This window comes from Sinocyclocheilus rhinocerous, unplaced genomic scaffold (genome assembly GCF_001515625.1).
Source record: "Sinocyclocheilus rhinocerous isolate Xijiao unplaced genomic scaffold, SAMN03320098_v1.1 scaffold454, whole genome shotgun sequence".
NCBI lineage: Eukaryota > Metazoa > Chordata > Actinopteri > Cypriniformes > Cyprinidae > Sinocyclocheilus > Sinocyclocheilus rhinocerous.
This window is the reverse complement of record NW_015657627.1, coordinates 103,684-120,768: the sequence shown is the minus strand read 5'-3', so window position 1 is coordinate 120,768 and position 17,085 is coordinate 103,684. Positions and strand designations below refer to the sequence as shown.

Here is a 17,085-nt window from a genome sequence, read left to right as displayed (position 1 = left end):
CAGTATCTACTGTATATAAAAATTATATTTGAATATATAAAAAAATTATAATTCTTGAAATAATTAAATACGTTTAAATATAGTTTAATAATAATAATAATAATAAAATTGGAAAATATAAAAAAAACTTTATATACATTATAATTATATGTTAATAAATAAAAGATTGAATTGTTTAAAAAAATATTTATAATATTTAATATAATTAAATATAACTTCATAAAGTAATTTGGGTTTTTTCTTAAATGATTTGTGTTTATGATTAGATTAAATTGGGATTATAGTGTGATATGGTCCATACGGTAATCCAATATTAACTCATAATCTCTATAACATAGTGCTCGTGTACATAGTTGAACCTCAGTGCAGATTTCACAAATATGGTCTATTTTTGGAATGAAATATGTATGTGTGTATTTCTCATACCATTTACTACTATACAATGCAGTGTGATGATGATAATGATAATGATGATAATACTTTAGTCAGACAAGTCTGAAATTTTTCCTCACGTGACAGTATCCATGTTTACAACATGCAACACCAACAAATACATTTAATCTACACAATACAAAAACATCACAGATTATACATTACACTTACATAAGTATTACATTACATCCTACATTACATATACTATACGTTTAAGGCTAAGACATCCTACATTACATATACTATAACTACACCCTACACTTTACAGCACCTTCACCTCTTATACTCTTGATTTTTGATTAAGTGTCTTATTCAACTCGAGGATAGCCTGATGCACAAATGAATGCTCTGTTGAAACATGGGACTCTGTACCTCCGATTTGACGGTAATAAGACAAACTCTGCAGGACGTGATTAAAATCAGCTACTATTACTATACTGCCTGAATTAATCTCCCATTTCCAGTGGAATTGCAATTTAAATCTATTTCTTGACTCCTAATTTGATTGGACTGCCAAAATAAAGACATTTTGACTAAAAATTGTATTAAAAAATAAAACAAAAATGCTTTGATGCTGCTACTAGCTGCATTAACCATGCACTTAATAAGACCACAGTGTTGCATAATTCACTTTAAATTACTCCAAACTATTTTAAAACAATAGTAGCACATTCAGCCAATTATAGTATGTCATCTAGGTATTCTTTGCATACTACATCTACTCAAACTGCTGTCGGTCCCAAGATAATGACATTATATGGAGGGCGTGACATTAACACCCGCCAAGATTTCAGCAGTGGCGGGTAACACAGTCACTCCCACTAGCCACTTTGGCGGGTTGAATTTTATATACAGTAACAGAGCTCGACATTAATGCTTGTCTGGAACAAGTGGATTTTTTGAAAGGACACGTGAAAGAAGAGAATTTTACTTGCCCGACCGGACAACTAATGTAATAAAATCAGGCGAGAATAATTCTGATTTCATTACATTAGGTGTAAACGGCAATTGATAATGGATAATCAACAGTAACAACGAGCCAGTTGAGGCTCACGCAATCTATCTGTGAGAGAATCTCGTGGAGAAATTAAAACAAATGAACACAACTGCACACAGAAGAAACATAAAAATGTAACTTAGTTTTTATATTTATAGCATACAGCCTTAAGCAACATGACACGACCAAGAGAGTGCACGCAATTAGAAAGTGTAAAGTCGTGTTATTTATACGCAGATTGATGAGAACGGGTTGCATGGTCACTCCCACTAGCCACTTTGGCGGGTTGAATTTTATATACAGTAACAGAGCTCGACATTAATGCTTGTCTGGAACAAGTGGATTTTTTGAAAGGACACGTGAAAGAAGAGAATTTTACTTGCCCGACCGGACAACTAATGTAATAAAATCAGGCGAGAATAATTCTGATTTCATTACATTAGGTGTAAACGGCAATTGATAATGGATAATCAACAGTAACAACGAGCCAGTTGAGGCTCACGCAATCTATCTGTGAGAGAATCTCGTGGAGAAATTAAAACAAATGAACACAACTGCACACAGAAGAAACATAAAAATGTAACTTAGTTTTTATATTTATAGCATACAGCCTTAAGCAACATGACACGACCAAGAGAGTGAAGGTTTCCCTGAAAACCACAAGTGCAAATTTGACATTTAAAGGATATATTGTCAGCGTTGACTGTTTTTGCTCGATTTGGTTAATGAAAATAGTTCCAAACGAAGATCACAGCAGAACAGTCGCGCATCTCTGAGCAACACACAGCGGTGTTTCGTTACTGAATGATTCGCATTTTTGAATTTTGAATAATTTGAGTCAATGATTCAGTGGTCCATTCGGACAGGCACTTGCTTCATTCTTGAATGAATCAGCCGTCTGAACGAATCGTTTGACAGTCACTTGCTGCCACCTACGGGCAGTTTACGTTCATAGTAACTTATCTTTGCATTTTTTCCAACATTTTATATTTGTATAGCCAATCTAAAAAAAAAACCACTATTTTAAAACACCAAGCTCACAATATTTATGCTGTTATAATTTTGCATCTAAATGCATTCGTGCTATATTTCAGCTACACTGAACTGTCTGTGTAAATGCATCTAAATCCCACTTCAGGTCTGTCTGTTTCTTCTGCATTGGAAAGATCGGTTTCGTTGATACTGATTTAATTTGATTGGTAACAGCCCTCTATTATCTTATTATATTAAGTGAAATTATTAATAAAATGTAAGAATTTGATATGAAAGATGATGCATGCATTTAATACGGTTAGGGAAAATGCCCTTTAAATAGGCCACAAATTACCTGCAAATCAATTGAAATACATTTTTGTATGCAGTATTAAGTCATATAAAACATAATTTCCCAACAACAAAATTGTGGCCAGTGAAAATGCTGAGTGGCTAGTAAATTTGGAAAACCACTAGCCACCTTGGCTGGTGAGCAAAAAAGTGAATGTCAAGCCCTGATTATATGTGTTTGCAGGTGTCAGTCTCAACACGTCATTTCCTCCTCAAGCTCCGCCCTCTCTCTGGCATCCTCAGGGTCCCACAGCTTGCCACACCCACAGAACATCACCATGGCAACAGCCCAGGAATGAGACTTGGAATTACCATAGTCCCGCCCCCGTAAGGGATAAACAATAGTCAATCAATCCTACATAGACCAAGGAAGACAGGGGGAGACGAACCGTCTGTCATTATTAACCAAGACTGGAGCGATCAAACCTTCAACCAGATGAAAACCTGCCCACGATCTGATGAAGCAGGACAAACCGTGAAAGCGGGACTAGACCCACCAACTCATCAGGACCAATGAAACGATCAATATTAGTAAAATGATTTGCCCTTTCTCTCTCTCTTGCTCTCTGCTCCTCAGGACAGTGAAGACACTTTGATAACTGCCATCAACAGCACTGGATAACATCGCCTCACCTGACACCTGAGGCTTGTTAAGCTAGTTATTTTCATTCATTTTGCTGCTTCCAAAACCGTCGGTCAACCTCAGTGTGTTTGTACTGACCTGCACGGGTCTGATCCAGGACTAGAGCCACACACACCTCGAATGATGGAAGCCAAAACGGACGGGGCTTTGTGATCGCTCACCCTGAGCTTTCAAGACGAGAGCTGAGAGAGACGGCTCTCTTTCTATCTGCATGTCTTACTGTACGTGTGTGTCTTTGTGATTCTGATCAGGGTTCTGGACGGGAGGCGGGCGGCTGATTGGCTGGAGAAAGGATCGACAGGGTTCCCACGGGCTCATGGAAAACCTGGAAATGTCAGGGAATGCGATTGGTTTTCCAGGCCTGGAAAAGTCATGGAAATTAATAGAATGTTAGTTGTGGAGATGTAATTTATGCAGTTTTAAACTATAAATATACACAATATAAATAAATATAAAAACATTAAAACAGAATTGTCAAAAAAAAAGTATTATAAAACAATGACAACAGCTGACAACAGCATGTATTTTTTTATATATATATATATATATATATAAACAAAGTTTAGGGTCAATAAGTTTGTTTGTAAGTTTTTGAAATGCAAGGCTGCATTTATTTGATCAAAAATACAGTAAAAGTGGTAGTATTATGAAATATTACTACACTTTAAATTAACTGTTTTAAAGAACCATTTATTATTGTTATTATCATTATTATTATTGTTGTTATTATTATTATTATTAATGTTAAAAACAGTTGTGATGCTTAATTTTTTTTTTGTGGAAACCATGATGCTTTTTTTCAGGGTTCTTTAATGAATAGAACGTTCAAAAGAACAGCATTTATTTGATATAGAATTGCTCACGTTTGAACAATGTAATGCAACCTTGCTGAATAAAAGTATTCATTTCTTTAACCTACAGGTTAAAAGGTGTGGGAACCCTGGCTCTAGAAGAACTTGTGCTCTAGAATAGTCTGTATAGAGAGATCAGAGCATGTACTATATGAGCTGGGTTTTGCTTAGACCTTTAAACCACTGCACTAACTTAAAGCAATGAGACGGAATAGACAAAAACATTCATACACACACATATGCCTTGCTTACTTGATTTCCTCAAAGCAGCAGCCATGTTCTCCAGCCGGAAGCCCCTCTCCTGTAATTATGAACATATGTGGAGTTTCATTATGTACAGGAGATCAGCGTGTTCACGTGTGTCAGACCTGTGTGTTATTGGATCATGAGATGCTCTCACTGGATGGAATTAAAGGAGCAGTTCTCTGGCAAAAGATGATTGTGTTTGTGAAAGTTTCTCTTTTCACATGTAAAACTGCAGATAGATAGATAAGAAAGATAACTGTAAAGATTACTTTAATGACAGCTATATTGGCGTCCACCCCAACACAGCAAAACGTCCCACTTAGTTCCGATCTGAATCAAATGATTCATGATACGCGTTCCGAAGTTACGGTAAATCAAAGGATTCGCGAAGCCGCGGCAAAGTCCCGATCTGAATCAAAAGTATTCATGATATGCGCTTCGAAGTCCCGATGTGAATCAAATGATTTGCAATAAGTTCCAAAGATCTGATCTGAATCCAAAGATTTACGAACCTGCTTAGTTCTGATCTGAAGCAAATGATTAGTGATACATGCTCAAAGTCCCGATATGAATCAAATGATTCATGATATGCAGGTCTGATCTAAATCAAATGATTCGCGAACCCACGCCGAAGTCCCGATCTAAATAAAATGATTCGCGATATGCGAAGTTCCGATAAATGATTCGCAATGCGCGCTCCGAAGTCCCAATCTAAACAATGATTCACGAGCCCACTCCGAAGTTCTGATCTAAATCAAATGATTTGCGAACCCACTCCGAAGTTTCGATCTAAATCAAATGATTTGCGATACGTGCTCCGAAGTCCCAATCTGAATCAAATGATTCATGATACATGCTCTGAAGTTTCGATATAAATCAAATGATTTGCGATACATGCTCCGAAGTCCCAATCTGAATCAAATGATTCATGATACACGCTCTGAAGTTTCGATATAAATCAAATGATTTGCAAACCCACTCCGAAGTCCCAATTAAAATCAAATGATTCGCGATATGCGCTCCGAAGTTCTGATAAATGATTCGCGATGCGTGCTCTGAAGTCCCGATCTAAACAATGATTCACGAGCCCACTTCGAAGTCCCTATCTAAATCAAATTATTAATGATACGAATGCTTTGAAGTCCCGATCTGAATTAAATGATTCATGATATGGATCCGTTTGGAGCGCTTCAAAATAGTGAATTATTTTGCGATGCAATTGTTTAGGAGTTCGAAAAGGTCAGTTTCACCCATCACTTCGTGCTTTTTAAAACCATTACAAGCGATGTCGAAACTCAAAAATGAATGCTCTTTTGAACTGGTTTTTGCTAGCGAATCGCTTGAACTTGAATGATCGATGTCACAAGTTTAAATCAATCGGAGTGGTTCCAGCGTAATTGACTCAACTGAATCAGTTTGTCTGTTCCTCCGCTTTTCGGGCCTTCAGCCAGTGCCGATCCTGGACTTCTGGGGGCCCTACGCAAAACTGTGTCGGGGGGGGGGTATGATTGGTTATGAACGAATGAATGAAACGCATTTGTCCGTGTTTCACTCTGTTTCGAATCACGCTTGCGGAAAGTGCTTGAGAAACAGTGTCTCTTCCGCGACTCGGTACGCTTTCAACACATTTTTTTAGTCTCGAGCAAGACTGTACGACATTCACATTGCATGATTTGACTGATTTTTACGTAGAAAGGGCGACAGCGCACCGCATTAAAAGAAATTATCATTCATGTTTTCATAACCGCTGGCCAAATTAAAAAAATAAACTAAAATGAAATCATCTTTGAGAGCAAGGGGGCCCCCTGGTGTTTCAGGGGCCCTACGCAGCTTGTGTATTTTGCGTATAGGGAGGATCGGCTCTGCCTTCAGCCATGTTTACACAACACTGTCGCTTGCTAGTTTTATGAGATGAACTAAAATAAGAGACAGAAGTATGATGTTTACAAACAAAATATCCATATTTCCATTCCGAAGACTGCTTTCCACATCGAGGACATTCAACACAGGTGAGCTAACGAGTGAAAACACTCCATTAATATGATGCATTATGATCGAGTTTGTAGCTTAATTAGCTATATTTTTAATAGTTTGACCACTGCAATTCAGTTGGTGACAGTTCAAAAAAATCAGTTGAAACCACCCAGTCACCTCACACCATTGAAGTGTGTGTTAAATGTATCAGTCTAATAAATATTTAAGAAATTATTGTTGTATTTAATTGTTTTGGTCTATATAGAGTGAAATAGACTAAATGTAAATGCAAAATGAAGATGTAAAAAGAGCAAATGAGAGAATCAGATGAACACAATACAGGTGAAATGTGTTGAAAATATTCATTCAGAATGATTCAGTTCTGTAGTTTGTTGTGTTCCGGTGCTCATGAATCAGTGATCTGGTGTTTGTCAGATGTACAATGCTTTATATATGAGCATCTCTCCACTTCTGCTCTTCAGTATCTGCCCATGGTTTACTATATCGGTGGAGATCTGCTGATGTTGCGGAGTAAATTTGGTGATTGTATCCTGGAGGACATGGCTCAGTTCTACCTGAGATGGTGATGGCCATTGATTCAGTCCACAGACTCAGTTATGAGCACAGGTATCTGTACTAACACTGATCAATTCACATAAACATGGAAATCATGGCAGAATGAAAGATTCCTTTAATGTCATCAGACGATAATTTTATTCTGAAAGTTCTCTAAAGGACATGTTTAGTAAAGTGTCAATGGGAAAACTTCTAGAATTTTTTTTAAAGTGCAATCTTTTGGTATGTAAACTATTTAATTTCATTTACCTGTCTTTAATCTCACTTTTAATATGTTTATGAATTTGTTTATATACTTATTTTTAAAAATTGATTTAACCTGTTCTTGCCATGAAAATAGACCACATTTAAAAAAAAATTTTTATCTTATTTTATTTTTCAAAATGCAAAGAAATTATCATATTTGAAATTGATTTCACCCTGTTCTTGCCATGAAAGTAGACCTTTCTTCATGTTTTTCAACTTTAATTTCATTTTTTTTCAGCTTTTTATTTTTTATCTGATATGTTAATGAATTTGATTTCCGAAATGCCTATCTGTTGTCTGTTCTTAATCTCCATTTTAAATATTTATTAATTTGTTTATACACCTATTTTGTATTGATTTTACCATGTTCCATTAAAAAAAAATATATATATATTTTTTTTAAAGATCTTTAAATTTTTATCTAATATTTGTTCTATTTGTTTATCAAATCTCACTTTATAAAAACAATGCAAGTAAATGAAAAGTCTCACGGTGATTGAACTACCGTTCAAAGGTTTTGGGTTGGTAAGATTTTTATGTTTTTTAAGTCTCTTATGATCACCAAGACTGCATTTATTTGATCAAAAATACAGTAGGCTAAAAACAGTAGCCTAAATATTTTTGCAATATGAAATTTGAATATATTTTAAAATGTAATTTATCACTGTGATAACATAACTGAATTTTCAGCATCATTACTCCAGTCTTCAGTGTCACATGATCCTCCAGAAATCATTCTAATATGCTGATTTGCTGCCCAAGAAACATTTCTGATTATTATCAGTGTTGAAAACGGTTGTGCTGCTTCATATTTTTGAGCAAACCGTGATATAGGCTACGTTTTTCAGGATAATGAATAGAAAGTTCAAAATAGAAATATTATAAATGTCTTTATTGTCACTTTTTCTGAATATAATGTATTAAATTCTTGCCAAAATATATCTTACCGACGGCAGACGTTTGAACGGTATGAAGTGATTTTGGCTCAGTTTTATTTGTCAGATGGAGTCATTGAGGGCACAGGTAAGACAATCTCCCTCTCCCTCAGTCTGATGGAGGTTTACAGTAGAGCTGCTAATGCAGTTTATCTGGATCTTCTCTGAATAATTAACGCACGGGCCCACGCGGCGCCTTCCGTTACGGTTAACCGGGGGAGGCTGGAGGTCGTGTGCGGTCGGTGTGCCAGTGTCGTGTTCTGTTTAACCTACATGAGGGTCATTTCCCTTTCATCAGTGTCACTTCAGCGACTAAAGAACTGCTCACTAAACACTTGTGCGGGTTGATTTCATGATTGACGGGCCTCTTTAGAAAGGACTTCACTCACCTGGACTGAACATACACCGGAAACGCTCGATTTCACCTGCCCTGCTCAGGTGAGTGATACTGTGTACCATAATAAAATAAAGTAATCCCTGATAGCACACATACATCACGGAAACGTCTATTTGACATATGCATTAAATGAACACTCCACTATTTTTGAAAATAGGCACATTTTCCAACTCCGTACCTTGGGTGCAGCAGGCGCAATGATATTACGCAGCACCTGAAAATAGTCCCCAGCTAGGTAACTTCCAATAAGCCTATTTTCAGGCGCTGCGTAATATCATTGCGTCTGCTGCACCCATGGTACGGCAGCAAAGTTCCATTATTACGCCGGAATGAGAGTATAGTTCCTAGCCATATCGGCCTAGAAAATCACAACTTTTCATTTTCCGTCGGTCTTAGTACACGATGTAACTACAGAAGTGTCAAGTTTTAAATAGGAAAAATATAGAAACTCTTTGGTCATTTTTGAGCGAGATGCTAACGGTCTAATCCGATTCAATGATCTATGCTAAGCTGCAGCTAAAAGTGCTACCGCCAGACCCGGAGATCGGCTGAATGGATTCGAAAACGGTAAAACTCAACTGTTTAACTCTAGGGGAGTTGGAAAATTAGCTTATTTTCAAAAATAGTGGAGTGTTCCTTTAACATCTGGAAGATGTATTTTTTAGAGCGTTTGCTCATCTGCAATAGCTAAGTCTATAGGACGTTTCCTATCAGATGTCAAATAGACGTCTAGTAGATGTCTTTAAGATGTTTATGATTTAGAATGTAGCCTATGTAAAACTGACTTCTTACAGGCGTCTGTCAGATGTTTGTACACAGATGCTTTCCAGATCAAACAATCTGGAATCCCTGCTGAAAAAAAAAACAATAGAACCATCACAGAAAATTCTAATGGTTTGCACTACAAATACCATAGGTCTAACAAACATTACAAACCATCTACTTTTAACCATTAAATCCATTAAAATGGTTTTCTGTAGATATATTCCATTAGGATTTATTGGTTTTAAAAAGCCACCAATAGAAGGTGACCAATTACCAGTAGAGACCCACAGGGTCCATTACAGTTTCCATTAAAACCAATACAAGTCCCATTATAACCAGTAAAACCATTACAAATTTTGTGATGGTGTCTAGTGTTTTTTTCAGCAGGGCTATCTGGGATACAAATAAAACTCACAGAGTTCTATTGAATTCCGTTGTTAAACAGGCAGATGGAGGCTGGGAGATATACTGGAAATCCTTGAGGATCAGGGAATGAAGTCCTCACTATGGGAATGGGCCAGAAATCCATCTCTGTTTCCATGACAACCTCTTTTTTGGTCATTGGACATTCATGCACCAGTACTCCTCTCTCCTCTCTCACACACAAATATTATTTTGTAGGCTATTCTAAAATAAAGATATTTAGAGTTAATCTTGTTAAGACTTTTTATTGGCTTTTTAATCTGAGATGTCGCTTAATATTATCAATATAGCAACGGGCTGACAGGGTGGTGTGTTTTTGAAGGTAGATTAATTTGATTAATTTGGCGCTAATTTATGTTTTCTGAAAATCACCGCGGCCTCAGCGCCCTCTGCTGGATAGAACACACTGACTGATGATCATGAAGAGATTCTCGCCTGTTTTTGGTTTGAGACACAGATTTATATCTATATAAGAGAAATATCTATATATTGTGGATGAAAATATGTCGTATAATAAACCCGCGATGCATCAGCACAAGAACTAGCCTGACTGACCCGTTTATGAAGCGCTGACTCCGCTTCCGACCGCTAGATGGCAGCACAACAGCATTCAAAATGACATGACCTTCACTGAACACTTCACAATATAGAAATGAAGCTGTTATTTATTCATTTCGCCGTTTGTTTATCTCCCTTGTGGAAAATTAAATCTTAAAAAAGCCTATGGTTTGTTGGTCTACCAGCTGGTGCTCAGCAGGTTTAGCTGGTCATCAAGTGTTCTTCCAACCTGACCAGACCAAATGTGCCAGAAACCCACCTCAAACCAGCCAATGGACCCTTTTCACAAGACTGTGATGACACGTTTAACGGTCATTAGCATCGTAAATCCTCGAAAGTTTTTCATATTTGTATTTTTTTTAATGTATGTCCATTTATAACACTATTCTTTGTATTATATCACCTTTGCATCATATATATATAAACTAGTTTACGCTAATGCGCGGGTGTTTCTAATGCAGCGTCTATGGGAGGGACGGTAAATTTGACATCGTTCTCTCTTCTGACTGCCGTTATCTCTCTCAATTTTTTTCCTTTTATTGAAAGTCATGAAAACACTATCGTGGAGTTTTTCTTTTTCTATTTGAGCAAATATTTATTTAAAAATAATTATTAGATTTTTCATTCAAAATGTTGCATTTAAAATTTAAGTGCATTATACCAGTTCACACTCCTTTCTCTGAACATGAGGAAACTAGTAATCTAGAATTATTTAAAAATAATGAATGCATTTTAAATTCAATTTTTATTTATATTTAGAATTTAAAAAATAATTATAAATGTATTTAACAACATCAACAACAACAATTATTATTATTATTAACAAATAATTAATACATTTTAATTCAAAATTTGGCATGTAAGTGCATTAAGTACCAGATCAAACTCTTTGTATAAACATGAGGAAACTAGTTAGACTAGTAATCTAGCACAGTTTTCTGGCTAACAATTATAAATTCAAGTCTTTAACTGTGCATAATAGGCATCTTCAAGATGAGTGCTGTATGGCGGCGATCCTGTCTGTCTTGAGAAATCAAATGAAAGCCCACTAAACATGAAATGTAGGGTCACAATCAGTACATAACAAACTAATTCACAGCTGTTGCCTGATAATTATCATCATGTAGGCTAAACCATAATCAGGAAAAACCCTTCTTGTGTTTGTACAGAAGCACTTCTTCTCCATTTAGATATACGTTTGCAAACTTTTATTTTGGATGCGATTAATCGTTTGACAGCACTAGTTTGCATCCACAGCTTCATTTGTGAAGCTAAAGCCCTTTTTTGCACAAGAGCATCTGCAGAATTCCTTAAAAGACAGAGTTTTTATTGCACCGAACCCTTGGAGATCACCAGTTTACGGGCAGCGGGACGGTTAATGTTCAACTCATCTGGGAAACTGTGTTTATCTCCGTCCGCATGATCACATTCTGAACAGGTTTAACACTCCCAGAGTTCCTGGCCTTCTAAGATGTCACGGACGCACAGAAATAAACTCGCTGCTCATCAGCTGAAACTCATCTGGGGACGTTACACAACCTACAGTCTACAAACATGAAAATATCTTTTGAATAACGCACAACTCACTGGAGAAAGGTTCTCGTTTCTGTAAATAAATAATCTTTTATTTATGCAGAACTCTTATTTTGTCCAGTGTTGATGAAGTGTTGATGTATTTTCTGTGTAACAATGACAATGATTTACCAGAGAGAGAGACAGGAAGAGACAGCGAGACACAACAGCAGAAAAAAACAAAGAGAGATTGTGTGTTTTGGGCCGCGGAGAGAATAAAGGCAAGAGGACTGTGATCCATGACCTGTGTTCAAAAGTGATATCATGTATCACAGAAGAATGTTCCTCACGGATGAATGGTGAAACCTCAGAGGAGGAGGAGCAAAAGAGCCACAGTTATTTTCACCGGTAAGGTTTCAGTCATTGATGTACATTAGGGGTGTGGCCAATGCTGGTGGGTGTGGCTAATCGGAAAGGGTGTGGCTAGCTGTGTGTTGCTTCTGAGTTTTCGCTATTTCATTTTTCCCATTCAAAATGTAGCTATATTATTCTAGATATTTTACTAATGACTGAATTTAGGTTCAAATGTCTATATAATTTTTTGATATATTATTAAATATTATTTTTAAATAAATTATAAATGTAAAAATATTATTTACTTATTTATATTACCCAAATAAATAAATAAGCAAGCTCTCGGCCAGGTGAATCAAGACGATTAAGAAATGATAAAAAAACATTTTAAAAATATAAAAACAAATTAAATACATAAATAATAAGAATACATAAAATAGATAGATTGACAGATAGTATTATAAATATTATTTTATTATTATAAATATTAATTTATATTTATAATATATATTTACATATAAAATATGTAATTTATTTAAAAGAAAAATATAAATGAAATAATTAAGTAACTCGCCATTATTTTAAATTTGTGGTTGGTGTCGTCTAGATCGCCAGATGTTTGATTTGTGTAATACTGAGGCTGTTTCATTGTGTCTTGTGTCTCAGCTGGTCTAAACAACACACACTGAAACAGATTTTCTTCTGAATCACTCTCAGTACTGATGTTTACCCACGCACTAATAATAATGAGTGTTTCGGCTCATTGAGTTCAGATATAAGTTTGGTAAACATGCAGATCTCTGTCATCCCAGTCATTAGTCTGGTCCTTGAATCTAAACATATCTCACGGGTGGGTGAGCTGTGACATCATGCTTTACACACGGAGAGGAAGAGTTCACCCAAAAATACCCTCATGCTGCTCCAACCCTGCATTATGTTCTTTCTCCTGTGAAACACAAAGGGAGATGCTAGGCAACATGTCCTTAGGCAGCAAAAAATGCATGGTGATTTACACTGCCAATGCCAAAAAACTATATTTTGAGCTATATTTGAGGCATATGATAGCATTATATTAAATAATTTTCCCATCGGCTGTGGTTCTCATATGTCATTCACACTTATCTGCAGTTAAAAATTGTATTTTTAAAACTACTGTATGGCTTCAGAATAGTTGACAAATTGTGTAAATATGATCTATAAATCATGGATATTCCAAATAACGTGCATTAGCGTTTGACAGGACAATGCAAATGAGGGAGCAGGTTTGTAATGGAAGTATTTGGCATGATGGATTGCAACTTCTGGTACATGAACTACAGTGCATCTGCTTACATTATTAGCCTCTCAAAGTCTAAACCAGAGCAATGCTACCGCTACAGAGACTAATACTGTCAGATATTAGTAATAATACTGTCAGATATTAATAATAATATATTATTGGTTTACCATTGTGAGCAGCTATGAAGGAGGGGCTACAAAAAAAGGGCTCAACAAAATTAAAAAGATTTTTACTTGACCTGCCAACATTTTCAGTAGCTCCAAATATATTTGTATAAACATTAAATATATTTGAAAATAAATATTATATATTATAACGTATAAATAAGTATTATAATATTTTAAATATAAATTTAATAGTAAAAAAATAAAATTAAAATGAAATAAATTGTTATCAGAAAACATTGTTTACAATTATAGACAGACATATTTTGTAAACAAAAACTTTTATTTTGGATGCGATTAATCGCGATTAATCGTTTGACAGCACTAGTAAATACTGAGTGCAATACTGTGTGTCGTGCTCACATCGATAAAGTATACAAGAGAGCGAGAGAGAGAGAGAGAGAGAGAGAGTTAGAGTTCATTGAGCCTCATTGAGTTTCTCCAGTATGGCGAGATCACACAGAGTCGGTCTGTCGTTACACCGGAGATCTCGTGAATGAATCGTGATTCAACTGCACTGAATCATCGGACAATGAGAATATAATGAGAAATCAGAGGCTGAGATGAGAGTCTGATGCTGGAGGGTTTTTAACGGGATCCGAGCGGCGGAAACTCGCTCCGGTGAGTCAAAACCGAACTTCTGCTCTTCACTTCACTAAACCTCCATTAAACACACAACTACAAACCAAAACCCCGAATTACACACGACAACACGACGCTTTAAATGATAATCTAACACTATAAACTGTAAAAACGTACTCACATCTGCAGGAAAGAAACTCTGAGCGGTGAATGAGGTGAAGATGGAGTTAATGTTTGACAACATGGCTGCTCGCTTTCATCTCTTCATTCCTCTAATTTACAGAAATTAAATCTTAATCCTTGTTAATTTCTATATAACATAGCCTACACATATAGATTTTGGGGTTACTTCTATGTGGATTGAGCAAACGCGTCTGTTCCTGCAGTTGAAACCGTTTCCGTTCCGCGAAAACAACAAACACGAAACATCCTGAAACTTCTTACTGAACATCAAACGTTCATAAGAGATTTCAGCTCTTCGTGTGTATTTGTGTTTTGTTGTGTTTCCGCAGGAAGTCAGAAAGAGAAACTCAAACACGATATTAAAATGCATTGACAAAAATACCATAGTATTACCATGTTTTTGAACACGTACCATCTCTTTAAAGTACTTTGGAATAGTTACATCGTTTACAAGAAAGTACTATTGTAGTACCACCATACAGTGATCGAATCACCACAGTACTTTATACCATGGTACTGAAATTCATGTACCATGGTATTTATTTACTTGGTGCTATTTGTGTATTTCCAAAAATACCATTATGCCATGTCCAAAAACATGGTGGTTCTATGGTACTGATTTACTGTATATGCTCATTTAATACCATGGTATGGCCATGGTACTTTTTGTATGAATGAGGTAAATGAATCAGTTGTGTTGTTTTCTGTTTGGCTGATCTGACATTGAACTTTGAGTTCTAGATTAGTAATTAAGCCACTTCATTAATAAACAGTGAAATTTTATAGCCTATACTTATATAAAAGCACTTATAGAAAAGTAGCGTACTATGGTGGTGTGTACAATAGTACTAAATTATTACCATTATGTTATGTGGTACTTGGAAGAATACAGTGCTGCTACCATAATGCTGGTGTCCTAAATACCATGGTACTTTTTTAAGGGGCTGTAACTTGTGCTCTAGTGAGACATGATCCAAGACAGAGCAACTTATCAAATTATAAAGGAAGATTATGAGAACAGACAAGTGTTTTTCTCTGGAATAGGACATAGTAAGACTAGAAAAAGAAGTCAAAACTGATGTGATTATCTGTGAGTTTGCGAGATCATATTTGTGCATGTTCGTACCAGACCAGAAAGAGTTGAAGTCATCACCAAGGCAAAAATAACCACGAGAGTGTCTTCATGCCAATCAGTACTTTTGTATGTGTGTGTGTGCCCGAGTGAACGGGGCCCCTGCTGCTCGCTGCGCTTTGGCTTCTTAAAACAAAGTGTTTGAAATCCATTTATTCAAGTGACCTGAGTAAAAGCTCCCTTACACACACACACACACACACACACACACAGAGGTTGACAGAGGTTTGAGATCCGGAATCTTTGGAATGTTTGTCCCCCTTGTCTGATTTTCTGCCTACCTGCTGCACACACACACACACACACACACACACACACACGTCCACATTTACAGTGGCATTCAGACAGACTGATGGCCTTTTCCAGAATTAGGACGTTGTAAAATAATGATACGAACTGGCAGCCCCTAAAAGGTGTGTGTTCATATATTGATTGTGACATCATTGTTCAGTCTGCAGAACATCTAAAACCTTTAAAGGGGCAGTTCTGCCAAAAATGAAAATCCTGTCCTCATTTAGTGTATGTTTACTGGACAATGATTTGCTACTACAGAACTGAAAGGTTTTTATTTGAATCTTTTTGAGATGACAATGGTGTCGAAACAATCCCTAGCTCACACTGATCCATGCAAAAGACGAAAACACTGTATTATGCATGCCAGGCCAGTAGTTGGCGATGTCACTTTATAAAGAAGCTCGCGCATGAACATGTAATGCGCGTGATTTTAGGGTATTCACCAATTTGCATTTTTATAGTTTACGTGGAGATGATAATCTTATTGTTTTCCAAAACATACAATTTGAAACCCCTTTTCAAAAGTTTGCATTTTCAGGCCCCTAAAACCCCATTGTCATGTAAATTGTTGCATAAAAAGTTTTCAGTTTTTACTTGAAAACAGTGTCTTTTAAACGGCCCCTAACTGACCCTCAGTTGTTCCAAATTGTTTTCTTTCTGGTTGCCATTGAGTTCCATAGTTTTTTTTTTCCAAGCTATGTAAGTCAGTGGCTACTGACAACTGTTTGCTTATCTACATTCTTTAATTCTTTAATTAAATATTATGTTTTGCGTTCAACAGAAGAGAGAAATTCATACTGGTTTGGAACAACACAAGGGTGAGTAAATGATAATACATTTTTTCATTTTTTGGGTGAACTATGCATTTAACACATTGCTGAAATGTTACTAGGTTGAATCAGTGGAGGTTTAATCCAGATGCACCTGTTTATGACCTCATCTGAAAAAAAAATAGTTGGCCTTTGTTTATGCTTAAGTTTATTTTTTCATGATGATGATGTTGGCTGCCATTGTGTGCTTTTTATAGTGTGCTTGGTTCTGGAAGCATATTATCCATTTATTTTCTTCTTAGGAATTTCAAATCATTCTTAAAAACACTTAAACTAAACCAAACAGCTCAGAGGGAAGGATGTAAAGTCATGAGTATAAAACAATATAAAAATCTTAATGGCTAAATATTGAAAATAATACGTATGTTATTAATATATACGTACGTATA

General features: G+C 36.0%; 2 protein-coding genes and 1 long non-coding RNA gene across 8 annotated transcripts in view; 2 read left to right on the top strand and 1 right to left on the bottom strand.

The window, feature by feature from the left end:
* Window positions 1-3,749, top strand: part of kif3ca (kinesin family member 3Ca) — a 21,272-nt gene extending 17,523 nt beyond the window's left edge. For both annotated transcript variants that reach the window (XM_016529448.1, XM_016529447.1), the window contains one exon: window positions 2,937-3,749. In XM_016529448.1, coding sequence (XP_016384934.1) covers window positions 2,937-3,051 — 115 coding nt within the window. In that variant the 3' untranslated portion in view covers window positions 3,052-3,749. The remainder of the gene's footprint in view (window positions 1-2,936) is intronic.
* On the bottom strand, window positions 3,670-14,686 carry LOC107721444 (uncharacterized). The gene is made up of 3 exons (XR_001637712.1): window positions 14,439-14,686; window positions 4,499-4,547; window positions 3,670-3,756 (listed from the first exon to the last, which is right to left on the bottom strand). It is a non-coding gene; the product is annotated as an uncharacterized LOC107721444 (long non-coding RNA).
* Window positions 14,094-17,085, top strand: part of LOC107721443 (dystrobrevin beta-like) — a 30,086-nt gene continuing 27,094 nt past the window's right edge. For 2 of the 5 annotated variants that reach the window (XM_016529451.1, XM_016529449.1), the window contains exon 1: window positions 14,094-14,296. The gene's annotated coding sequence lies outside the window, so the exon portion shown is untranslated. Of the gene's footprint in view, window positions 14,297-16,647; window positions 16,685-17,085 lie in introns of all 5 variants that reach the window. The other 3 variants (XM_016529452.1, XM_016529453.1, XM_016529450.1) reach the window with 2 other exon arrangements.